This window comes from Rana temporaria, chromosome 6 (genome assembly GCF_905171775.1).
Source record: "Rana temporaria chromosome 6, aRanTem1.1, whole genome shotgun sequence".
Taxonomy (NCBI): Eukaryota; Metazoa; Chordata; class Amphibia; order Anura; family Ranidae; genus Rana; species Rana temporaria.
Window position 1 is genome coordinate 207,153,948 of NC_053494.1, and position 26,148 is coordinate 207,180,095.

The following is a 26,148-nucleotide window of genomic DNA, read 5'->3' on the forward strand; positions in this document are numbered from 1 at the left end:
TGGTGTGGCCCCATGCAGTTGAATGGGCCCCGTTACAGGGGCCGGATCATATTTGCCACGTCGCAAAGCACTGCCACGACAGCATGCGTATACACCTGACTGCTGCCTTTACAGCTTATAAGGAAGTGGTTGGAAGGTAGTAAAAACATGACTCAGCTGCAAGTTTAACCCCCCTCCCCGTTCACAGGTATAAACCTGGTGAAGGGTGATTTTCCTCCCTTGCTGAAAATGGTTTTACAAGAGGAAATATGAGCAAACACAACTCAAAATCTTGGTTCTTTCCTTGCAATACTCTGCTAAATAAGTAGAAAGCTTTTACAGCTCCCAATGTACACAGGACAATGTATTTTGGCACACTGAGTTATGAAGGTTGGTGCTCCCCATGACTGTGCATGCAGTCTTGTGCTGTCAACTGTTACAAAACTAGTCTCAAAACCTTTTTGATATCACCCCGTATACATAACTCAGGGCTCAAAATTTCAAGTCCTGAGCTACTAGCCAGGTCTAAAAAGAGTAAGGCTGCGTACACACGGTCGGACAAAACCGATGAGAATGGACCAAGGTTCAGTTTCATCGGTCCAAACCGACCGTGTGTATAGGCCATCGGCCTGTTGTCCTTCGGTCCAAAATTTTAAAACATGCTTTAAAATCGAACCGATGGCCCGCTGACCGATCGGGCCAAAACGATGGTTAGTACAGAAAAGCATCGGTTCAAAACCCGTGCATGCTCAGAATCAAGTCGACGCATGCTTGGAAGCATTGAACTTCGTTTTACTCAGCACGTCGTGTGTTTGACGTCACCGCGTTCTGACCCGATCGGTTTTTGGAACGATGGAGTGTACGCACATCAGACCACTTCAGCTGTGAACCGATGGAAATGGCCCGTCGGACCATTCTCATCGGTTTGGAGCGACCGTGTGTACGCGGCCTTACTCGCCAGCAGTTACCCCATTCAACTCCACCCCTAGTTCCGCCTATAAATACGCCCTTGTAAATGATCTCATGAAATTACACTGTTAAATACCCCCCCCCCCCCCCCGCCCCCCAAAAAAAGGCAGACAAAATGTTGGATAAAATGTACATTCATAATTTATTTGGTTGTTTATAAATTAAAATAACATGAGGTGGTGTTCTGTGTCAGTGAAGCTTCCCTCCGTTCATTGTCAATAGTCACAGTATGAAATTAGAGGGTCATCATTAAACACCCGCCACTTACACAGCCTGGTAAAAGAGCTTCATCAGGGTTCCATCATGAAACTTCAAGTGAAAATGTTTTTTTTTTGTAAATAGACCGGTCCTTCAAACTATTCTGAAAAAAGCAAATCCTAAAAAGTGACCTTATTTCTTATAGCAACTCCAACCTTACATTCATTTTCCAATCAAATCGTTTTTATTGAGGTTTCATAGGTTGTACAAACAACAAAATAAATAAAAAAATAAGAGACAAATTAAATGCACGTAAAGCCTTGGATTGCAAGCATAATTTGTTCCATGAAACATGCTTGTAATCCGAAGCACTTGTATATCGAAGCGAATTTCCTCATAAGAAATAATGGAAACTCAGATGATTCATCCACATTTATTCAAAAGTCCTTCAGTTTATAGTCCATATAAAAAGATTATAGCAATGTGATAGGTTGTGTAACCATAGAATGTCCTCCACAAATGGAAGCCTCCACAAGGGATTAGAAGCAAAATCCAGCAGGAGCTCCAGAGTATAAAAGAGAAGAGAGGCGTCCATCAAATCACTCTGCAGCCTTTTGTATCACCACCCCCTCCCTTTAAAATGTAAGCTCTACGAGCCGGGCCCTCCTGTACCTTCTGTATTGAATTGTACTGTCCTCCTCCTACATTGTAAAGCGCTGTGTAAACTGCTGGCGCTATATAAATCGTGAATAATAATAAGTGTAGCAATATGTTGCTAAATGTTGTACCTCTATTAAATGTAACCATATTGCTACACTTAGGCCCCGTACACACGACCGGATCTATCCGCTGAGATTTATCCGCGGATCAGTTCCAGCGGATAGATCCGGTCATGTGTAGGCCCGAGCGGACAATTTTCGGCAGACATTTGTCCAGCCGACGGATTCCCAGCGGATAAAAATGTTGTAGCATGCTAAGAAATCTATCCGCTGGAATCCTGTCCTTTGGACTGATCCGGTCGTCTGTACAGACTCACCGTATAAGTCCGTCCGCTCCCCATCCCTCGCATGCGTCAGAATGATTTGATGCATGCGTGGAAGTATTTACCTTCTAGCGTCGCCGCGTCATCGTCGCGGCGACGGCGCGACCGCGGATGTTTTCTGCACGGATTTTGATCTGATGGTGTGTACAAGCAATCAGATCAAAATCCAGGGGAGGAATGTCTGCTGGAAACGGTCCAGCGGACCGTTTCCAGCGGAAATCCTCTCGTCTGTACGAGGCCTTAAGAGGCACCTCTCTTCTCTTTTATACTCAGTTGTGACATGATGCAACTTGTATATCAAGACATTGCTTGTATATCAAGTCAAAAGGGACTGCCTGCATGGTGATGCATGGAACACCTGTGCGGGTAAACATGGCCTTCACAAGGGTGTACATTCCCCTTGTGAACGGGGCCTATAACTATATCACAAATATGAATAAAATACCTTTATAGAGATGGACCACTGGTAATGGATCACCCAGAAGAGCTCTGTATAGCCAGCTGCAGACAGAATTATGATTATTTTCAGTTAAAGCTGAGGTTCACCCTAAAAATCATCTATATACCGTTACATCCGGCATACTGCTGACATCTACAGTATGCTGGTATTTTTTTTTTCCCGCTGTACTTACCCTCTTATAGTTCTTTTCACCCGGCTCCGAGTTCTCACTCCCGCAGGGAATAGGTGTTCCTATGAAGAGGCGTAGATGATTGACGTGCGGGTAAGGCGCGTCACGCGTTCCGAAAATAGACGAACTAGGACTCGGCGCTATACGGCGCATGCCGTGTAGAGCTGACTGCGCAGGCGCCGTATAAAGCCGAGTCCCAGTTCGTCTATTTTCGGAACTCGTGTGACGCGCCTTACCCGCACGTCAATCATCTACTCATTTTCATAGGAACGCCTATTCCCCGGGGCAGTGAGAACCCGGAAGCCGGTTGAAAAGAACTATAAGAAGGTATGTACAGCGGAAAAAAAAAAAACACAGCATACTGTAGATGTCAGCAGTATGCTGGATGTAACGTTATACAATTGTTTTAGGGTGAACCTCTGCTTTAAAACTAAAATGTTTTATATACAACAATCATATCTTATTTTACTTGAAGTTTCAAGGTAGACTCCCTGAATAAAAACTCTTGTATGGGGGGGGGGGGGGGGGGCTCCCCTGTACACAGCTTTTATCAGATATTGGACCAGGACATCTCACTGGCATGGTGGGAAATAGGATAAACCTCTACACATACACCATCATTATCAGATATATATTTATTTGAACAAAATAAGTGTATATAGTTACATGGTCATTGAGTTTTGCAGCAGAAGAATCAAATTAGTGAGCAAACTGGTTTTCTACAAGTAGTGTTAATGGAGACATAGATCAGCCTATGTACTGTATATGGACAGAATAGAAATTGATGCGGTGTGGTCTAAAAGGAGACTGTGAAGAACAAGCGTACTGCTTAATAAAATATTTGGACCCAAAGAGAAACACACTACTGCCGCGTACACACGATCATTTTTCAGCATAAAAGAAAACATTGGTTTTCAGCATGTCCAAAAAACGAAGTTTTTCCAACTTCATCATTAACCACTTAAGGACCGGACCAATACGCAGCTAAATTACCCATGGGGTTTTTACAATTCGGCACTGCGTCGCTTTAACAGACAATTGCGCGGTCGTGCGACGTGGCTCCCAAACAAAATTGGCGTCCTTTTTTCCCCACAAACAGAGCTTTCTTTTGGTGGTATTTGATCACCTCTGCGGTTTTTATTTTTTGCGCTATAAACAAAAATAGAGCGACAATTTTGAAAAAAATTCAATACTTTTTGCTATAATAAATATCCCCCAAAAACATATCTAAAAAATTTTTTTCCTCAGTTTAGGCCGATACGTATTCGTTTACCTATTTTTGGTAAAAAAAAAAAAAAAAAAAAAAAAAAAAAAAAAATCGCAATAAGCGTTTATCGATTGGTTTGCGCAAAATTTATAGTGTTTACAAAATAGGGGATAGTTTTATTGCATTTTTATTAATTATTTTTTTTTTACTACTAATGGCGGCGATCAGCGATTTTTTTCGTGACTGCGACATTATGGCGGACACTTCTGACACATTTTTGGGACCATTGTCATTTTCACAGCAAAAAATGCATTTAAATTGCATTGTTTATTGTGAAAATGACAGCTGCAGTTTGGGAGTTAACCACAGGAGGCGCTGTAGGAGTTAGTGTTCACTTTGTGTGTTTACAATTTTAGGGGGGTGTGGCTGTAGGACTGACGTCATCGATCGAGTCTCCCTTATATAAGGGATCACTCGATCGATACGCCGCCACAGTGAAGCACGGGGAAGCCGTGTTTACATACGGCTCTCCCCGTTCTTCAGCTCCGGGGAGCGATTGCGACGGAGCGGCTATAAACGAATAGCCGCGGCGTCGTCCCCGAGGGAACCCGACCGCCGCAAGTACCGGGGGGGGTGGGGTCCCGATCGGACCCCCGACCCACGTCTAGGCAGGCACGTACAGGTACGTTGATGTGCCTGTCCGTGCCATTCTGCCGACGTATATGTACATGAGGCGGTCGGGAAGTGGTTAAAAACAACGTTGCCCACACACCGTTTTAAAAAAAATGATGAACAAAGCGCGGTGACGTACAATACGTACGACGGCACTATAAAGGGGAAGTTCTATTCGCCTTGGGGCTGCTTTAGCTGATTCCATGTTAGTAAAAGACGATTTGCGCTTTTCTGTCCGTTACAGCGTGATGAATGTGCTTACTCCATTATGAACGGTAGTTTTACCAGAACGAGCGCTCCCGTCTCATAACTTGCATGCGCGGGTTTAAAAACGTTGTTTTAGCCCGCACAGGATCATTTTTTACAACCCCGAAAAAACAAATTTTTTTAAAACGACGTTAAAAAATGCAGCATGTTCGGAAAAAAAATTGTCGTTTTTCAAAAACTGAAAAACGATGTGCAGCCCACACACCATCATTTTAAATGACGTTTTTTAAAAACAACGTTTTTTTCATGCTGAAAAAGATCGTGTGTACGCGGCATAAGGGTCATCAGCTCTTGCAGGGGGAACGTCTTGGGATATTAGAACTCCGTCTAAATGTTTTGATGTTGAATTTTAAAAGCAGCCAACTTCTGTCGGATTAGTAAACCTGTGAGATGATGAGGCTTGCTGCTGCTTTGAAAATTCAACATCTAAACAGTCCAAGTCCTATATTTCACGATATAAACTGCGTTTACTGTTAAAAATAAGCGTAAAATGCAAAACTCTGGTGGGTATAACAAGATGTCCGCTTGCCCCCTTCTCACTGTATCCTTACTATGGAGGAATGCGGAGTGTAGCAAGATAGTGGCGACGGAACGTCACTTCCGTTACAAAATCTGACGGGTTGCCAAATCTGACAAAACACCATAACTGGGCTGGTATGGTGAAGAAATATAAAGGGCAAATTGAAGAGCCAATAAAAGCCTTCAGTTTAGTAAGGTCAGATCAGTGGAAATGAATGCTGATTGGCCGCAATGGGTTACTGCACTTTGCAAATCACTATAGCCCGCCTCATCCAAAAATCACACTGGAATACGCAGGTATAGAATTTTTTTTTTTTTTTTTTTTAGACTAATAAAAAAAATATTTGGAGCATAAATAAATCCGGTTAAAAATCTTGTTTCAGATGACGCATATAAAGATCATTTTTTACATTTAAAAACTGAACTCCTGGCAGATATAAAAAGATACAAATGAATGCAGCTCTGTACAGCAGAACTCACAGAGGGGGAGGAAGAAGCAGCACAAGAGGCCAATCGGCTGTGCTGCAGTGCCCATGTGCCAACAAGGGACATGCTCATAGGAGGAGGGAGAAGACAGATGAGCCTGCCCCTTAACGAATTAATCACAGGCTGGGGGAGGGGGGGGGAGGACCTAAAAGATTGCATCAGAAAAAAGATCCGGCCTCTTTCTCTGCCAAGACAGAGATGTTACATGTGGCAGAGCTGTGTAAATCTCAGGTCTGGATGACTCCCCAACATGTGTACCATTTGTGTTTTTCCCAGTGAGAGATCTTACCTGGCGGGATGACATCACTGCCTCCCCCCATGTGACTCATACCTGGAATCCCAGCTCCATAGGAGAGACCGATCACAGAGTGTGAATTGGTGAGTATTGGCCAGATTCACGTACGGCGGCTCAAAGTTGTGCGGGCGTAACGTATGTAATTTACGTTACGCCGCCACAAGTTAGAGAGGCAAGTGCCGTATTCACAAAACACTTGTGTCCTAAGTTACGGCGGCGTAGCGTAAATGTGCCGGCGTAAGCGCGCCCAATTCAAATTGTGAAGAGGTGGGCGTGTTTTATGTAAATAAAGCACGACCCCACGTAAATTACGTTTTGAACGAACGGCGCATGCGCCGTCCGCGGTCGTATCCCAGTGCGCATGCTCCAAATCACGTCGCAAATAGTCAATGCTTTCGACCAGCCCTATTCTGAATCGACTTGCGCAAACGACGTGAAATTCCACGGCGGTTCCGACGTCCATACTTAACATTGGCTGCGCCATCTTTTTGGTGGTTTATCTTTACGCCTGAAAACGCCTTACGTAAACGGCGTATCTTTACTGCGACGGGCGAGCGTACGTTCGTGAACAGGCGTATCTCGCTGATTTACATATTCTAGGCGTAAATCAGCGTACGCGCCCCTAGCGGCCAGCGTAAATAGACAGCTAAGATACGACGCTCGTATCTTAGCAACATTTAAGCGCATCTCAGTTTGAGCATACGCTTAAATGTAGGACGGCGCGGATTCAGAGTTACGACAGCGTATCTACCGATACGCCGGCGTAACTATACCTGAATCTGGCTATATAACTTTAGAGTGTTTGTTACCCCAACACTTCATATTCCTAATATGTGGCTGCTGTACCACGTACTTGTATGAGAAAGTCTCCTGTTCTTTGTATTGCTTCCTTCATGTGAAATCCCTGGTTTTCCTGCCAGTCCCTCCGCTTTCCTATTAAAAACTGACCACACTAAAAAGGAGAACAAACCGTGGTCAGTTCTCTAGCTATGCTGGGAACTCAGTGAGCTCTCCTCCAATGATCAGACTTGTCCTGACACCCCCCCCCCCCTTGCACAGCCTTTCACAGGGAAGACCAGTGTACTGTTGCTTCTCCTCCCCCAGCTCCTATGCAGCTGAGAACTGAGGGATTGTGATCACTAAGGCCCCTTTCACATTGAGGAGTTTTTCAGGCGGTACAGCGCTAAAAATAGCGCTGCTATCCCGCCTGAAAAACTCCTTTACTGCAGGCTCAATATGAAAGCCCGAGTGCTTTCACACTGAGGCGATGCGCTGGCGGGAGACAAAAAAATCTCCTGTCAGCAGCATCTTTGGAGCGGTGAGAGGAGCGGCATGTATACCGCTCCTTCCCATTGAAAACAATGGGAAACCGCGGCAATTATGCCCGCAATGCGCCTCTATAGCGGCGCATTGCTGGTGGTATTAACCCTTTATCGGGCGTTAGCGGGGGTTAATACCGCACCGCTAGCGGCTGATTCCCGCGGCATTCCCGGCGGTATGGCGCCGCTATTTTTAGCGGCGTTTTACCGCCACCGCGGCTCCCGCCCCAGTCTGAAAGGGGCCTTATGAATAAGGGAAATAACATTTAATTATAGTGTTTTACAAAAAGGTTTTGCCTTTACATTTCGATTTTAAAACTAAATATGCCGTTTTACAAGGTGATCCCTTACACTCACTTTAAGATTGAAATATATTTCCTTGTAGTTATAAAGGATTCTCACTAAGCACAATTGGAAGTCATTTCTCCTTCACTTCCGTTTTTATAAACCAGTCATACGGCGTGTTACATACATTTCTAGCACCGAGTCCATTTCATATAGCAGAAGCAGATAACTTTTGGCGTGCAAGCTGCTGCTGAACTACAAGTCCCAGCATACTAGGAATCGCCCAGAGGCGATTCAGTTTGCATGTGCCGCGCTATATAAGTTTTTCATTCACTAGAGGCAGTGGTATACCAGCAGCAGACATACCAGAGTTTTATATATTTAGATACTTCTATAAAAAAGGCTCTTATTATTTTCAAGCAGCAGGAATGAAACATGAATGCTCATAGCATGTTTGCATGGCAGACAGGACTGAAAGGCTTTCCTATTGGTGATACCTGATACAATATATACAGTTTCTTTGGAAATGTTTATAATGATCATTCATAAAGAGAACCTGTTGCCTACACACTGTAAAGAAAGCCATTTTGTGGGCTCAATCACTGTTAAAGAGAATGCGGCTTTAGATCAAAGATGGATAAAGAAAGAACGGGGGTCTATAGACAAGGTGGTAGCAGCTTTGCTTTCCCTGCTCCATCCCTTTGATTGGCACTCTGAGGCTGGGTTCACACTCATGTGAATCGGATGTGGTTTTCTCTGCATCCAATTTGCATGACAGGAGACTGTGACTGACTCTCAATTGAGTCGGTTCACACATCTCTGGGGCTGCCGCGCTCCACATTGGAAAAGGGTCCGGTGCGTCTTTGGCTCCGTTTCAGGTGCAAATTCAGGCAAAAATTTGGACCCGATTTGCATCTGAATCGGTGTACAGCAGGGATATGCAATTAGCGGACCTCCAGCTGTTGCAAAACTACAAGTCCCATCATGCCTCAGCCTCTGTGTTCATGCTTGTGGCTGTCAGAGTCTTGCTATGCCTCATGGGAATTGTAGTTCTGCAACAGCTGGAGGTCCGCTAATTGCATATCCCTGGTGTACAGGGACACGCACCGGACCACATGCTGGGGCACGCGGCCGCATCAGGTTCACATTGATGCTACTTTGAAATCGCACTACTTCACTTGAAGTAGCGCAATTTTAAAGTAGCTAGGTCAGCGCGATTTCAGGTGCTACTTGATAGACCTCTGTGGCTTCATGCACAGATGTCTATCGAACTTGCACCTGAAATCTGCAAAAGTAGTGCAGGAACTACTTTTGCAGATTGTGCGGCACCGCAAAATCAGTGTCGCACCAATTAAAACAGTGCCGCCGCCTCCAGTAGGCTGTGACTTGTCATGCGATTTAATCACTCAAATCGCATGACAAATCGCTCCAATGTGAACCTAGGCTTAGAGACACTGGGGGGTTGACTTACTAAAACTGAAGTGTACAAAATCTGGTGCAGCTCTACATAGAAACCAATCAGCTTGCAGGTGCGATAAAGCTTAAAGCGGTACTAAAAGGTTCACAGATTATTAAAAAAAAAAAACAACAAACATAGTTCCTGCCACTGACAATGGGGCACTTTTCATCCCACAGACACCAATGGTGGGGCGCTATTCCTCCCACAGACACCAATGGTGGGGCGCTATTCCTCCCACAGACACCAATGGTGGGGCGCTATTCCTCCCACAGACACCAATGGTGGGGCGCTATTCCTCCCACAGACACCAATGGTGGGGCGCTATTCCTCCCACAGACACCAATGATGAGGTGCTATTCCTCCCACAGACACCAATGGTGGGGCGCTATTCCTCCCACAGACACCAATGGTGGGGCGCTATTCCTCCCACAGACACCAATGGTGGGGCGCTATTCCTCCCACAGACACCAATGGTGGGGCGCTATTCCTCCCACAGACACCAATGGTGGGGCGCTATTCCTCCCACAGACACCAATGGTGGGGCGCTATTCCTCCCACAGACACCAATGGTGGGGCGCTATTCCTCCCACAGACACCAATGGTGGGGCACTGTTTCTCCTACCGAGGTCAATGATGAGGCACTATTCCTCCCACTGACACCAATGATGGGGCACCGTTTACTGACACCAGGGCATCTTCTACTTCCACTGGCCACAGTTAAGCCCCCTCTAAAGTTTGAAGGACCATAAACTGGTCCTTTGTTTAAAAAGATTAGAGCCCTCTATCTTAGAGCAACTTCCCTATCCCCCTAGTTTACCGCTGGAGCATGAAGGTTGTAGCAGGGCCCATTAAACATCTATCAGGCCCTACCCCCGTCTAAGTAACCTTGTGCATGAATTGGCTCTGCCCTGGATATATCACCAGGACTTGTTGACACAAATGGCTGCATTTCTCAAGATCTGACAAAATGGCTTCTGTAGTGTCAAGCAACAGTATATACCTTCTTTACTTCCAGCTAATGAGACCAGACAAGTGGCCTATACAGCCTACAGGAAAAGAAGTGATAGAAACTCAGGCATGCAAAACATCATCCAAAATATTGTGTCCGTTCTGAAGAGTAAAAACCCAGAGTTGTGGCTGAAACCCAGAATGGTATTGCAGTTCCTGCTCCTGTGCTTGGGGTTGGGTGCTGCTCCGGTGCCGTGCTAGCACATATTACACATGCTCTGTTTGGCATCACGACTCGGCCCCTAAACATAGACAGTACAGCTGCATTTAGTGCATGTAAAAAAAGCCATTATATTAAAACAGGAGAAAAGGACAGTGTACATATAAGTGAATCGATGTTACATACAAGGTACGAGTAGGCCAAAAAATAAATAAAAAAAATCTGAAAATGTTTTAAACACTTACCTGTTGAATTAGGTGCAAAATTCCTATGTGTGTCGTTCAGAGCACTGGAGGGAAAAATATTTAAAGATTTCTTTTTAAACTGGGGTTTTATTTAGAGTGGTTGGAGCTGGTCTATTGGTACCTTGTATATAGTAAGAAGTCAAACCAGAGGTAGAGCAACAAGATTGGTATTACATTCGAAAAAAAATAAAAATAAAAATTGAACAAAATGTAAAAGCAAAAAAAAAAAAAAAATGTTTTTTTTTGAAAGACAACCAGAAGAGGGCGCCTCCATCTTAAAGGGTTGTAAAGGTACAATTTTTTCCCCCCAAATAGCTTCCTTTCCCTTAGTGCAGTCCTCCTTCACTTACCTCATCCTTCCATTTGGATTTTAAATGTCCTTATTTCTTCTGAGAAATCCTCACTTCCTGTTCTTCTGTCTGTAACTCCACACAGTAATGCAAGGCTTTCTCCCTGGTGTGGAGTGTCGTGCTCGCCCCCTCCCTTGGACTACTGGAGAGTCAGGACGCCCACTAACACACAGCTCCTTTCTCTATCTGCAACGTAGAGAGCGTCCTGACTCTCCTGTAGTCCAAGGGAGGGGGCGAGCACGACACTCCACACCAGGGAGAAAGCCTTGCATTACTGTGTGGAGTTACAGACAGAAGAACAGGAAGTGAGGATTTCTCAGAAGAAATAAGGACATTCAAAAGCAAAAATCGAAGGATGAGGTAAGTGAAGGAGGACTGCACTAAGGTAAAGGAAGATATTTAGGGGGGAAAAAAAAAAAATTGTACCTTTACAACCCCTTTAATGTAGACCATGGGTGCTCAACCTGTGGCCCCATCATGCCTCTGTGAGTCATGCTTGTAACGGTCAGCCTTGCAATGCTTCATGGGACTTGTAGTTTCATTACAGGTGGAGGGCGACAGGTTGAGCACCCATGATGTAGACCGGGGGTAGGCAACCTTGGCCATCCACCTGTGATGAAACTACAAATCCCATCATACCTCTGCCTCTAGGAATCATGCCTGTGATTGTCAGGGTCTTGTAATTTCTCATGGGACTTGTAGTTTCAAAACAGCTGGAGAGCCGAGGTTGCCTACCCCTGATGTAGACTGTATAAAAAGTGACATTAGAAAATAAAAATATTGCACTCACTATATATATAGGTGGTCAGTGTGAATGTCATCCTTGGGCGTGTAGTCATCAGGAGAACTGCAGAGATCATCAGGTAAGTGGCTGGTATAGGGAGCGTAGTACTAGGAAGCGACTGGACGCCGTGTAGTCTGAAGCCGAATTGCTGTGTGCTGGGAGCTGGAATGCAAGCTAGTGCGGGTTTGTGACACCTTCCGGATCCGTGGAGCCCACTTAGGCATGGATCGGCAGGACTCGGCTCTCCACAAGGATGAGGTCAATCTTACCACACCTTTGTAAAACCAATAGGGAAAGGTTTTATAGGAAAGCCTCCTATTGGTTTGACAAAGGGGTGGAGCCCCGAAACAAGTAAGCCATGCCATCTTTTGCGTAGTGATCCGGTAGCCGCCACACAGCCGGACCAGCGTGCGTCCCAGCTCCCAGAGGTCTTCACATTCTTCAATTCAGCTGCAGACTGTCCAACGTCCTTCCGCTTCCTAGTACTGCTCTGCCTATACCAGCCGTTCTAGGTGCACGTCTTTTGAATGCAGATTTGGAATGTCAGAGCGGAGGGGCAAGTAATGTTTTCAGGAATACGATCGCACTAGTTGATTTTCATTAGTAGTAGGTAGTAATTGCTGCAGAGGTTTTTAATTACATACAGTAAATTAACCCTTTAAAAATATGTGAGTAGATCTTCTATGCCTGAACTATTTAACATTGATTCAAGAGGAACATGAATTGTACTGACCGCTTGTTGTCGTCTGTATTCTTCTTCACTAGCTGACAAAGCTCGGGCTAGAGCCAAGTCTTCTTCTTCTTGAGTGCTGAGGGATAAAAGCACATGTGAAAAAGATCCGAGAAACACACAAGATCATTATTTGCTTTAAGTGCTCAATGAAAGCCCATTTATTCAGAGAAATATATTAGAGTCTCTCGGTAATGTCTCTTCGAAAACACTTCTAAGAATTTAACCCTTCCCGCCCACGCTATAGCCCAGTGGTCACCAACCCTGTCCTCAGGGCCCACTAACAGTCCAGGTTTGCAAGATAACTGAAATACATGACAGGTGATATCATTTGCTGCTCAGTGATTGCAGTATTCTAGTCTGCATCTCCCCAAGGTAATACATAAAAACCTGGCCTTTTAGTGGGCCCTGAGGACAGGGTTGATGACCACTGCTATAGCCTAAAGATGGCTACAGCACGGGCTTACTTTGTCCTCCTGGGCTTGGGCAGCGCACACTTTAATCACTGAGTCCTTTGGACTTGGCTGATCACAGATCGCGGTAGAGGGCCAATCAAAACAGCCCCTTACCACGTCATCAGCTGTCAGCCAATGACAGGCAATCATGCAAGTAAACAGAAGCCGGTTATGTGCTCCCCCCCCCCCCACACTGTGCGTGAGGAGAAAAGAAGAAAGCCGTTAACTGCCTTCTGTTACAGGGACATAAGTAAGCACTATTGTGTTCTGCTGGTAGGGATACTCCCATCTTCCACAATCAGAACACTAAGGGCCTGTGTTAATGGGCTTCTGTTTGCATCAATTGGGTTTTGCATTTTCAGACAAGTCCATGGAAATGCAAAGTCCTTTCGAAGCAGGTCAGAAGGCAGTCAGCCGCAGGTCAAATGCACCTGTAAATAAATTCCAGATGATCTCCAAAGCGTAGGTCAATAGAACCTTTCCTTCCTCAGATATTTGAAGTGGTTGTAAACCCAATGCATGATATTTGACCTAAGCACATATATATGAAGTTTTTACTTATCCGTCTCCAAAGTTCTAAGTGTCATTTCTCTCTGTTTCCCTCTGTTATCAGCAGAGTCACTTCTGTCAAGTTCTTCGACACATTAGAAAACAGTAGCTGAAAATTTGTGTCGAGGAGGGTGATTAAAGGGGAGTTCCAGACTTTTTTTTAGGTTTATTAAAAGTCAGCAGCTACAAAAAGTGTAGCTGCTGACTTTTAATACACACACACTTACCTGGTCCAGCGGCGTGGCCGGCCGCCCAGAGCTCCGCTCCTCTCCCCCCTTTCCGCCGGCGCCTCCATTCACTCTGTGGGCACCCGGCCGTGACAGCTTTCAGCTTCACGGCCGGGCACTCACTGCGCGAGCGGCGCTGCGCTCCCTGAGTGGATAGGCGATCACCTGGGACCCGTCACGTGTCCCAGGAGATCGCCTACAAGGAGGGGCCGCCTAAGGCGAGAGGAGTCGCCGAGGCGGTCCCTGGGCAGAAGGAGGAAGTGGGACAGGAAGTCCCACTCCTACCGAAGCCCCCACTCCCCCCCCCAAAAAAATTACATGCCAAATGTGGCATGTCAAAAAACAAAAGAACAAAAGCTGGACAGCCGCACTCCAAAATTTTCTTTAAAAGAGATGTCTTTATTTTCAACTGTGCATACAGTCACTGCAAGCCCACAAAAATCAGTATGGCCAACGTTTCGCACTGGCATCAGTGCTTAGTCATGGCTAGCAAGGTTCACACTACAAATGAAATATATACACAAAACATACAATCATGTGATGAAAAGCCCTGCCTACAGCAGGGAGGAATCAATTAAGTTAATCAAGCAGTAAATCAAACAGCACTTTAAACAGCTGAAATATGGGTCAAACCTCCCTCAAGTGTGTCCCTTTATAAAAAAGGGAGAAAGCGTGAAAAACACATATTGATTTGTGAAAAACCTGTGTATAAATGAAAATCAAAATAAAATGACAATGGAGATAAAAAAATAAAAATAGAAATACCCATAAAATTACTTATAAAGTTTCTCAAAATCAGACCACAACATGTATGTATAGGTATAGTCTCAATTAAAAAATAAGAAATAATTATAATAATAAAAAATTCTCTATTATGTGTATACATGTACATATATATATATATATATATATATATATATATATATATATATATATAGAAGCGCTCTCATCCGTGGTAATTTAGTGACTCAAAATACATGAGTTTTTAGAATAAGCTAATTAGTGAAGCCAAAATAGACCTATTTTAGGGAATAAACTGTGAAATAGCAAAATCAAATAATAAATTGATGGGAGAATCGCTACATGAATGGACATTAAGTTAAAGCGGGGGTTCACCCTATCGACGGGAAAAAAACATTTTTTTTTTCTTTTACCTTAAAATCAGGCATTGTAGCGCGAGCTACAGTATGCCTGTCCCGTTTTTTTTAGCCCCATACTCACCTTGTAGTCGTCCATCGAAGATACCGGGGAATGGGCGTGCCTATGGAGACGGAGGATGATTGACGGCCGGCTCTGGCGCGTCACGCTTCTCCGGAAATAGCCGAAATAGGCTTGGTCTTCACGACGCGTGCGCATAGCCTGTGCGCAGGCGCCGTGAAGAGCCGAGACCTACTCCGGCTGTCTTCGGAGAGAGTGACGTGCCAGGGCCGGCCGTCAATCATCCTTCCTCTCCATAGGCACGCCCATTCCCCGCGGGAGCCGAAATCTACGATGGACGACTACAAGGTGAGTACGGGGTTAAAAAAATCGGGACAGGCATACTGTAGCTCGCGCTACAATGCCTGTCTCGATGGTAAAATGTGTCGGGGGGGGGTGAACTACCGCTTTAAAGTTCAATAGTGAGTAAGACCTTATAATGAATGATTCTCCCATCAATTTATTATTTGATTTTGCTATTTCACAGTTTATTCCCTAAAATAGGTCTATTTTGGCTTCACTAATTAGCTTATTCTAATAACTCATGTATTTTGAGTCACTAAATGACCACGGATGAGAGCGCTTCTATATATATATATATATATATATATATATATATATATATATATATATATATATATATATATATATATATATATATATCTGAGGCCGTTCACTTCTGTGTATATGTGAGGGTCTATAACCACTTTAAGCCCCCATTCACACCTAGGCGTTTTGTCGCCTGTAGTGCGACGCCGCAGCAGCCCCGAGACGCTGGAGGGATGAAAACACATTGCCCTCTATGGAGATGGTTCACATCTCTACGCCGAACGCCAGATTTTTGCCGCAAATCGCGGTACAAAGCGCTGCAATTTGTCGCCGCAATTCGCGGGACAAAACGCCGCGATTTTGTGCGCCTAGGTGTGAATGCAGCCTAAAGACTGACCTCACTTTTTCACCAGCACAACCTTTTACTATACCTTTGCTGCTGAGGCGTGTTCTGTGCTGATTCTGCAAGCGACATTTCCAGGGCCCTCTGTAAGGCTTCCTCCTCCGACTGCAAAAAAAAGAAAAAAAAGAAGTGTGTTCAATGCATAAAATATATTGCTTGTTAAAACAAATACAGGAATTCTAAAATACATGCATTATACTTACCATTATTGCCTTAGTTGAATAGAACCTTTACTCTTTTCCGGGGTCACAGGCATCTTTGGGACATCACCATCCGATGCCCGCGTCTCCCCACTGCGGCTCCCATCACTTTATCACGTAAGTGAGTTAGCTGCCAAGATGGGGGGGGGGGAGCCATAGAAGGCAGACGCAGGCATTGAACACATCTGGAATGGTCAGATGCTGAACATACTAAAAGATACCTGTAGCAGTGGATGCGAAATAAGATTCTATTTAACAGAGGCAACTGTGACAGGTATATTCCGGTTTTTACTGCGTATACCGTGCACTTTTTTGCCCTGAAAATCAGAACAAAATCGTGGGTGCGCGATATACGCCGATACCCGCGCTGTCTTTGAACCACTGCGCCGGCATATACCGAGCACAGTACACTCGGGTATAGTTGGGCAGGCTCGGCTCCTCTCACGGTCACGTCCTGTACTTTCTTTACGCGAGAGGAGCCGAGCCTGCCCGACTATACTGCGCTCGGTATATGCCGGCGCAGTGGTTCAAACTCAGCGCGGGAAGCGGGGATCGAGCGCGGAGGACACCACGATGGTCGCAGAAGGACGCCGGACCGGACAAGGCCGCCGATGGACGACTGGCAGGACGTGATGGACGATGGGCAAGACACCGACGAGGGGCATCCAAACTAAGTTTTTTTTTTTTCCCAGGAATTTTTCTTCAAGTTCAGGGGTGCGCGCTATATGCCGGGGCGCGCAATAGGCCGATAAATACGGTAATATTGTATTTTAAAATTTTAATGTGTGCAACCCAACAACAACGTCTCTTTAAAGCAGATTCAAAACCTGTACTATGCTGCCTGAAAAAAACAAAAAAAACAAAGTTCAATATGTGAATAAACACATTTCCAAATACGCTTACGTTTATTTTTTCTCTCTATCAGTCGTTTTTCCTCACTCCGTCTTTGAAAAATACTTTTGTGCTTTTGCCCTTCAATGACATGAGCCACAATCTCACCAATGCACAGACTGGAATATCATTTTAATAACAGTCAGCACCCCTTGTGATGCCTCTAGTCACATGGGGTTTCAGGAAGATGTATGCAAGACACTATACAACTTTTGTTGTCTGATTTTTCCTTTAGTTTTACCAAAACCATGTAGTGCAAGGGCCTGCCTGATTGCATACAAATTGAAACTCTAATGCCGCGTACACGCGGTCGTTTTTTGTGATGAAATAAAACGACGTTTTAAAAACGTTTTGTCTTCTAAAAAAACTACCAAAAAAAAAAATTCGAACATGCTTCAATTTTTTATGTTGTTTTTCAAAATGTCGTTTTTTGTGTCATAAAAAATGATCGTGTGTGGGCTAAAACGACGTTTAAAACAACGTTTTTAAACCTACGCATGCTCAGAAGCAAGTTATGACGCGAGCTTCAATGGAACAGAGTGCCGTCGTACGTGTTGTACGTAACCGCGCTTTGCTAGAGCATTTTGAAAAAACGATGGTGTGTAGGCAATAAGGATGAGCTCTGGCGTGTTCGCATAGAACACGTGCAGAGCCCGCCAGGAAGTCGGCACCCGCGCTGCGCTAATCACAGCCAGGCAGACATTTCCCGATCTCTGCAGCCGAGCATCGGACAATGTCTGCCTGGCTGTGATTAGCGCAGCGCGGGTGCCGACTTCCTGGCGGGCTCTGCACGTGTTCTATGCGAACACGCCGGAGCTCATCCTTAGTAGGCAACATCGTTTTTTAAAATGAAGTTTGAAAAATGTTGTTTTATGTCACGAGAAAAAAAACAATGTTTTTTTACAAGACAAAAAACGACCGTCTGTACGCGGCATTAAGGTTTGACCTCATTATACGGTTTTGGCAAATCTGAAGGAAAAAAAAAAAAAATACAGAAAATTGGATAGTGTGTATACAGCTTAAAGGGGTTGTAAAGGTAAATTTTTATTTAGTAAATATCTTCCTTTACCTTAGTGCCGTCCTCCTTCACTTACCTCATCCTTCCATTTTGCTTTTAAATGTCCTTATTTCTTCTGAGAAATCCTCACTTCCTGTTCTTCTGTCTGTAACTCCACACAGTAATGTGAGGCTTTCTACCTGGTGTGGAGTGTCGTGCTTGCCCACTCCCTTGGACTACAGGAGAGTCAGGACACTCTCTACGTTGCAGATAGAGAAAGGAGCTGTGGGTTAGTGGGCGTCCTGACTCTCCTGTAGTCCAAGGGAGGGGGCGAGCACAACACTCCACACCAGGGAGAAAGCCTTGCATTACTGTGTGGAGTTACAGACAGAAGAACAGGAAGTGAGGATTTCTCAGAAGAAATAAGGACATTTAAAAGCAAAATGGAAGGATGAGGTAAGTGAAGGAGGACTGCACTAAGGGAAAGGAAGCTATTTAGGAAAAAATAAATAAAAAAAATGTACCTTTACAACCCCTTTAAAGTGGTTGTAAACCCACTTTTTTTACTTTTACCTACAGGTAAGCCTATAACAAGGCTTACCTGTAAGTAAGGAGAATATCTCCTAAACCTGCACGGTTTAGGAGATATTCCCCTCGCAATGCGCCGCTGATTGCAGCGGCGCATGCGCAGGGGGGGGGGGGATCTACGGCGAAAGGACCGGCAGCCGCCGGACCTTGCCAAATTTAAATCTCCCGCGTGGGAGTGACGTCATCGCCACTCCAGCCAATCACAGCGCTGGAATGGCGATACCCGGAAGACACGCCGAGTCAAGATGATATCTCGCTCGGCGTGGACCAGGTAAGTTCTACACACCTCGTTCCGAGGTAAGTATTTCATAATGAGCTAACATGCAGTGCATATTAGCTCATTATGACTTTTGCCTTGCAGGAGAAAAAAATTAAAAAAAATTTGATGCGGGTTTACAACTGCTTTAAGGTTTGACCTCATATTATATGGTTTTGGCAAATCTGAAGGAAAAAAAAAATTCTACAGAAAATTGGATAGTGTGTATCCAGCCCAAAGGTTCAGGAGGCTTGCAAGACTGAGCACCTATGCTGAAGACATCTCTTTGGCAAGGCACTCAGGAGATCTCAATACAGACAGCATGCTGTAGGATAAAATACCCACACACATAAGGAGTGCCACTGACCAAAGCAATAAACAATATCTGCGACTGGACAAGTTGGAGAGGCTGGGTGGTGACATCACAATCTCCACCTTGTCCAATCAGAGAGTGCTTTGCATTCATTCAGAAATTGCAAAAGCATTCGCTGAATGGCGTTTGTGCCGAGTGGCTGACCTTCTGTGTTCAGAATGAAGCAAAATGGAGATCACTGGAGTAGCAATGTATATGCAGTAATTTCCAGCTTCCAGGGGCATTGGCCAGGTATGGTATATATACTGTACATAGTTACACAGGTCCAAGCTGGACCAATGTAAATATGTATAAAACATCTATAACTAGAATTCCTATTTAAAATAAACTCCAGCCTCTATCGCTTCTAAGAAACATGGCTGCTGACAAAACACCTTATAGTAAAAGTTGGTTGTTTTTTATGGCTAGTCTGGTTTTGATAACCAATCACAAAACAGTCAGTAAGACAGGGCACAGAAAGTCGGAGAAGAAGAGTGCTGTAAGGGTAATGACAACACAAATCTTCAGAAGATGAGCAGAGACACTTACTAATCCGTTCTGTAGCACAACTGAGGCAGGCGGCTGTACACTAGGGACACTCGTCCTAAAAGAGACGGGTATTATGTCACAAAAGGGAGAGGCGAAATACTGCTTATTGTTTAGAAGAAAAATGTATCTGCACAATTTAAAATTTCTTCATTACTTACAACTCAACTATAGGTTAAAAAAATATATTATAGCAATAAATTGAGCTTGTGTTAAAATAGTAATTTTTTTTTTTTTTATCAGAAATAGTGTTTATTAAACCTAAGCAAGTATAACAGATACAACCAAAGAAAATATTACCGGCAATAGGATTCCAGGTCAAAAAATAGTAAATTTCAAATATAATTGTTTGGGGTTTTTAACCACTTAAGACCCGGACCTTTATGCAGGTAAAGGACCTGGCCAGTTTTTGTGATTCGGCACTGCGTCGCTTTAACTGACAATTGTGCGGTCGTGCGACGTGGCTCCCAAACAAAATTAGCGTCCTTTTTTTCCCACAAATAGAGCTTTCTTTTGGTGGTATTTGATCACCTCTGCGGTTTTTATTTTTTGAGCTATAAACAAAAATAGAGCGACAATTTTGAAGTAAATACCCCCAAAAAAGAGATTATATATATATATATATATATATATATATATATATATATATATATATATATATATATATATATATATATATATATATATATATATATATATATATATATATATATATATATATATATATATATATATATATATATATATATATATATTCCCTCAGTTTAGGCCGATACGTATTCTTCTACATATTTTTGGTAAAAAAAACAAAAAAAAAACGTTTGGTTTGCGCAAAATTTATAGCGTTTACAAAAATAGGATTTTTATACTCACCGTAAAATCCATTTCTCTGAGTTCATAGACGGACACAGCATTCTTTGACATTAGGGTTATATCCGCTTTCACTAGGAGAGTTTAGGCAGAAAAAAAGCACTTAAAGTGTTAACAAACACAAACCTCAGTGCAGCTCCTCCCAGGGGGCGTGGCCCCCCCGGTATAACCCACACCCTGCTCTAACAGCCTCAGTTCGTAACAAGCAGTACAAACAAAGGAGGGGTGGGTGCTGTGTCCGTCTATGAACTCAGAGAAATGGATTTTACGGTGAGTATAAAAATCCTATTTTCTCTTTCGTTCATAGACGGACACAGCATTCTTTGACATTAGGGACGTCCCAAAGCAGTGTCAAAAAATTCAAGGGGTGGGAAATAACACAGCAAAAACAGGTTACACCCCAAACAAAACCGGGAGTTGCTCAACGGAGAAACTCCTACCATAAAACGCCGCCTGTAACATCTGCGGCCGAAGGAGGCATCAGAAGATGCACTCACATCCACCTTATAAAACTTTGAAAAAGTGTGGACCGACGACCAGGTCGCTGCCATATACCCCTGTAACACAGAGGCCTGATGCCAGAAAAACCAAGAGGCTCCGATCGCCCTGGTCGAATGCGCCGTAACCCAAAAGGGAGGCGCCAGCCCCTTCAGGGCATAGGCCTGAAGCACAATTCGTCGGATCCATCCCGAAAAAGGGGTGGCTGACGAGACTACCAGGCCCCCTTGTAGGACCAGCCAGCGACGCGAACAGTGAGTCCGACTTTCGGAACGGAATCGTAGCAGATAAGTACACTCGTAGGGCCCGAATCACATCCAGAGGATGTAAAGTGGCCGCCTCCCTGCATTTCGGCCAAGGACATAAGGATGGAAGAACAATGTCATCATCAACGTGAAAAGCCGAAACGACCCCGGGGAGAAAAGACGGCTGCGGTCGCAGCACCACCTCATCCTTATGGATGACCAAGTAGGGAGCCTTGCAAGACAAGGCCGCCAGAACAGACAAACACTCGTCTGATCGAGGTAATTGCTACCAGAAAAAAATCACAGTGGAAATGCCCACGCTGAGCCATGGCCACGTGACGACGCAGACCTTCCTGGGCTAGCACCCAGAGTCAAATGCATGAAGGGCAGGTACTCTAGCGCTGAGCTAAACCTGCTCCCCTTTTGTGACAGTCAACAAAAAACCTCCCGAATATCCACAAAGGGAGCATCCAGAAGAACCGAAAAGACTAAATTCAAGTCCCATGGGGGCAGTGGAGGGGCCACATGCCAGACCCCCAGACCAGACGTACGCACCAAGGAGTGCGACGCCAAGGCTCATCGAAAGTAACAGCCAGAGCAGAAAACTGACTCCTAACCGTACTTAAGGCGAGAGCCTGATCCACTCCCTGCTGTAAAAAACAGCAGAATCCTGGACACCACGTATGTCCGAGGGTGCCACTTCATCTCCTTACACACAGAGATGCAGGCCCGCCACGTATGATGTAAAACCTACGTGAGGTAGACTTCCGTGCAGGCAGCACGGTAGAGACCACTAAGCCCAATAGGCCTCGGGCCCACAGCCCCAGGCTCTCAACAGCCACGCCGCTAAGCCAGTGGCTGTAAAAAACAGGGTGGATGATCGGACCCTGTAACAGAAGATCAACCCCCAGGGGAAGACGCTAGGGGGTGTCTGCCATCAGACGCACCAGGTCCGCGTACCATGAGCGACGCGGCCAATCTGGGGCAATCAGGATTGATAGAATTCCCTCGGCTTCCACTCTGCGCAGCCGTCGAGGAAGAAGCTACCGAGGAGGGAAGGTTTAAAGTAGGCGACAGTGACCCCAAGGAGCCACCAACGCGCCTGACGCGTCTGCCCATGGGTCCCTTGACCTGGCCAAAAAACATGGCACCTTCCGGTTGAGGCGGGACGCTAGAAGGTCCACGCATGGAGTGCCCCACTTTCGGCACAGACACTGAAAACCCCTACGGGTGGAGAGACCACTCTCCTTGGTCTAGCGCAGTCCGACTCAGGAGTCGGCCCGCCAATTCCATACTCCCGGAATGTACACGGCCGATAGAGCTGGAACGGACCTTTCGGCCCACCGAAGGATGTGCGCGACCCTCGTCGCTGCAACAGAACTCCGTGTGCTTCCCAGATGGTCGACGTACGCCACAGCGTTGTCGGACAGGGTCCTGAATGGTCAGCCCTGTAGATCCAGGGACCACCAGGTAAGGCAAAGCCTGATCCAGGACACCGATTGGTAGGTGGGACTCCACCTGAGTCCAGCGCCACAGGGCTGACTGGGTGCCCCAAAAAAAACCCTCCCCAACCGGAGAAGCTGGCATCCGTCGCGACCATTGTCCAGTGACATGGCAGAAATGCCTTTCCAGCCCGAAGCACCGGAAAAGTCAGCCACCACACCAGGGACCAGGTGACTCAACTGAACCTGGTAATCCAGGGATGACGGAAGCTTGTCCCCACGAGACAGCAGTTCCCTCTGTAGCACCCTGGCGTGGAATTTGGCATACGGAACCGCCTCGACAGAGGCCATCGTCAGACCCAGAACCCTCATGCAGAATCGCAGAGATGACCACTACTAGGTCGACAACTGCTGCCCAGCAGATTGCAGAGTCTGAATTCTTTCCGTTAGGAGAAAAAATTTCCGCCCCGGCGGAATCCAGGACTAGTCCCAGGAATTCCAGTCCCTGAGACGGGACCAACACTGACTTCTGGACAAAACAGAAGTCAGCCAAACTCTTGGAGAGTCTGACACGTGACAGACATGGCTCCACTAATTCAGAGCTCGAGGAAGCTCGTAGGAGAATGTCGTACAGACATCCCACAATAACAAACCCCCGCTGCCACAGCCGGGCCAGTGTCGGAACGAGCACCTCGGTGAAAACCTGTGGTGTCGACACCAAGCCGAGCGGGAGGGCCACAATGAAAAATGGTCCCCCCTGACCGCAAAGTCCATAAACTCTGGTGCTTTGAGCATATGGGAACATGCAGGTACGCGTTCACGGCATCCAAAGACGCCAGAAAAACCTCATCCTTAAAGTTTGCACTTTTACAAAAAAACAAACAAAGGCCTGAGGCCCAGGATTGGACGGACCCCGTCCTCCTTTGGGGACCCCAAAAACAGATTGGCGAAAAACCACGGAGCCTGTTCCACGAGGGAACTGGCACAATCACTGCCCTGACCAAAAGATCCTGGACAGCCCCTGACAGAGCCAACCGGCGAGCCAGAGGATGGAGGGAAAAAACCCGTTTGGTAGACAAGAGAGAAATCCTGTCTCACACTCAGAGGAAACTACCTCGCAACCCCAACAGTCAGAGAGGAGAGACCTCCACCGAGCCGCGAATTCGCGGAGCCAGCCCCCCACCCGAGATGCGAGCGGAGGCAAACCTCCAAGCGGAAGCAGGCTTGCTGGGCTTGCGGCACCCGGGGCGCCTGTGTCCTCATTGGACGTCCTAGCCCCCTGAAAATGTTTTCCTGCCGCACTTGGCGGGCGAAAACCAAAAAACGCATGGGGAACAGTAAATGAGGGCCCTCGCCTACAGTGAGGCACCTACCCTTTTTTAGATTGCGGGAGCAGAGTGCTCACACCGCCCGTGGCATCCTTTATGATGACAATCAGAGACACCCCTGCGTACACCCCCACAGGGCAATACCACCAGGGACTACTGAAAAGACCGTCCGCAGACCAACCCCCAGCCATACAAGGCAGGGCAGAAAACATGGCGCAGGCGGATGCCCTGGAGAGCAAGGGGAGCATATCCGGGGTCGACACACAGACAAATATCTGACCTAGTACCAACTGGTCGGTCAGGACCACGCAGGTCATAGAAGCATTCTGCACCTCCAGCTCCCCGTCCGGGAAACGTCTGCGACACCAGAGTCCCGGCCAAAACCGGACTCACCACCGCGCCCCCCCCCCCCCCCCGTGAATATGGAGCGACCACATTCACAGCACCCCTATCAGCGGGGTCCCCAAAAGCGGGAGCCCCTTCCCCAGGTAATGTGGCAGCCTTGTTTCAAAAACAAGCTACCCAGCTGAACACAGGGGGCGGGGGGGGAGAGAGAGAGAGAGACACCCTGATACAGGAATCCTCCCCAAAAAAGAGGGGACAGACAGCAAAGCATTTTGTACCCTGCGACTGATCCCAATCCTTGCACAACATATTCCAGACATGGAACACAAGGAAAAAACACATATTGCGGTGCGGGGCGGCACGGAACCCAAAAGGGACTGACACCACTGATGCCACCTCCGAAACCACCATAGCTAACCATGGTAACCCGCACCGCAGTGTTAAGAGCCCCAACAACAGCACCATCAAGTGCTGACCCTGAAACAGGGCCATCCTCACAGTCCGTGTGGACTTCAGCCAGCAGCTACTGACAAAAAAACAAAACCAGACGCCTCAGCGAGGCCTGATTCCCTGTCAGAAAAAATACCCAGAGAGAGGCAGAGGGGGGAACAAGTGCAATTCCCACATCCCTCCAACACTCCCATCCTGACCCAAAACGCCTCAGGGACTGCCAGCACAGCATCCCTGGAGGCCGCAGGAACAGGGACACTAAGGGTTAACATCCCCTACCTAGTACTGGCAGGCTCCACAGGACATCCCCCCAGCCGCCACAGAGAACAGGGAAACCCCCCCCCCGGAGGACTCACCGTCCGACCAGACCGCCGCGCCATCCAAAAGGAAAATGTGCAGAGCCGTACGCGCCGTCATCCTAGGCACAAGAGCTGTATCAAGATGGCCGCCGATATGTCTGCGGGCTCCGAGAAAATGGCCGCCGCAATTACAACTGCGCCATAAAACACCGCCGTCAGCGGCAAAATGGCGCCCGAAAACGGCGTTTTTTTCAAAAAAACACACAGCAAAGCCCCAGTGACACACGCAGTACACAGGCCCACAGGACCCCCTCCGCACATATGGCAGCCCAGAAAAACACAGCACCCACAGCAGTAGCAGCCCCCAGGTCAGACTGAGCCCCCCAAGCGGGGCCCCCACCTCACGGCCGTCACCCAGAAACTGGGAAGGAGGGAGAGGAAAAAAGGGAGAGAGGAAAGCAGGGCAAACCCTCAGTCGACCTCCCCAGGGGAAAATTCCAGCCAGACCACTTACCTGAGCAAGAGGCCACTACTTACCCGTCCTGCGACCACCGGCTGGAGGTATCCCAGACAGATCCAACGTCCGCTAAACGGCATGGCTGTCGGCCAGACACACTGTGACAAGGCCATAGAGACCGGTCATATGTGTGCCCTAGAACCGAAGTTCCCCGGCCGCCCCTGGAGCAATGGGGCCTGTCGTGGACGTCCCAAAGCTGAGCTAAGGGCCGGCACACGCTCGAAGGCCGAACCTGGGGGGACTACAAGGGCCGAGGACCCAGCCTGTCACCCAGTCGGCTGTTGATAGAAGAATCACAGGATTCCAAAAAATGCAGGAACAAAATAATAAAAAGCGAGAAA

General features: G+C 46.4%; 1 protein-coding gene across 4 annotated transcripts in view; it reads right to left on the reverse strand.

The window, feature by feature from the left end:
* Window positions 1-10,303: 10,303 nt before the first annotated feature.
* ZFAND2B (zinc finger AN1-type containing 2B) overlaps window positions 10,304-26,148 on the reverse strand; it is a 34,025-nt gene continuing 18,180 nt past the window's right edge. The window contains exons 7-11 of one of the 4 annotated variants that reach the window (XM_040358166.1): window positions 19,817-19,871; window positions 16,012-16,088; window positions 12,607-12,682; window positions 10,740-10,783; window positions 10,304-10,576 (exon numbers count right to left, since the gene is read on the reverse strand). In XM_040358166.1, the coding sequence (XP_040214100.1) occupies window positions 10,763-10,783; window positions 12,607-12,682; window positions 16,012-16,088; window positions 19,817-19,871 (229 nt within the window). In that variant the 3' untranslated portion in view covers window positions 10,304-10,576; window positions 10,740-10,762. Of the gene's footprint in view, window positions 10,577-10,739; window positions 10,784-12,606; window positions 12,683-16,011; window positions 16,089-19,816; window positions 19,872-26,148 lie in introns of those variants that run through there. The other 3 variants (XM_040358165.1, XM_040358167.1, XM_040358168.1) reach the window with 3 other exon arrangements.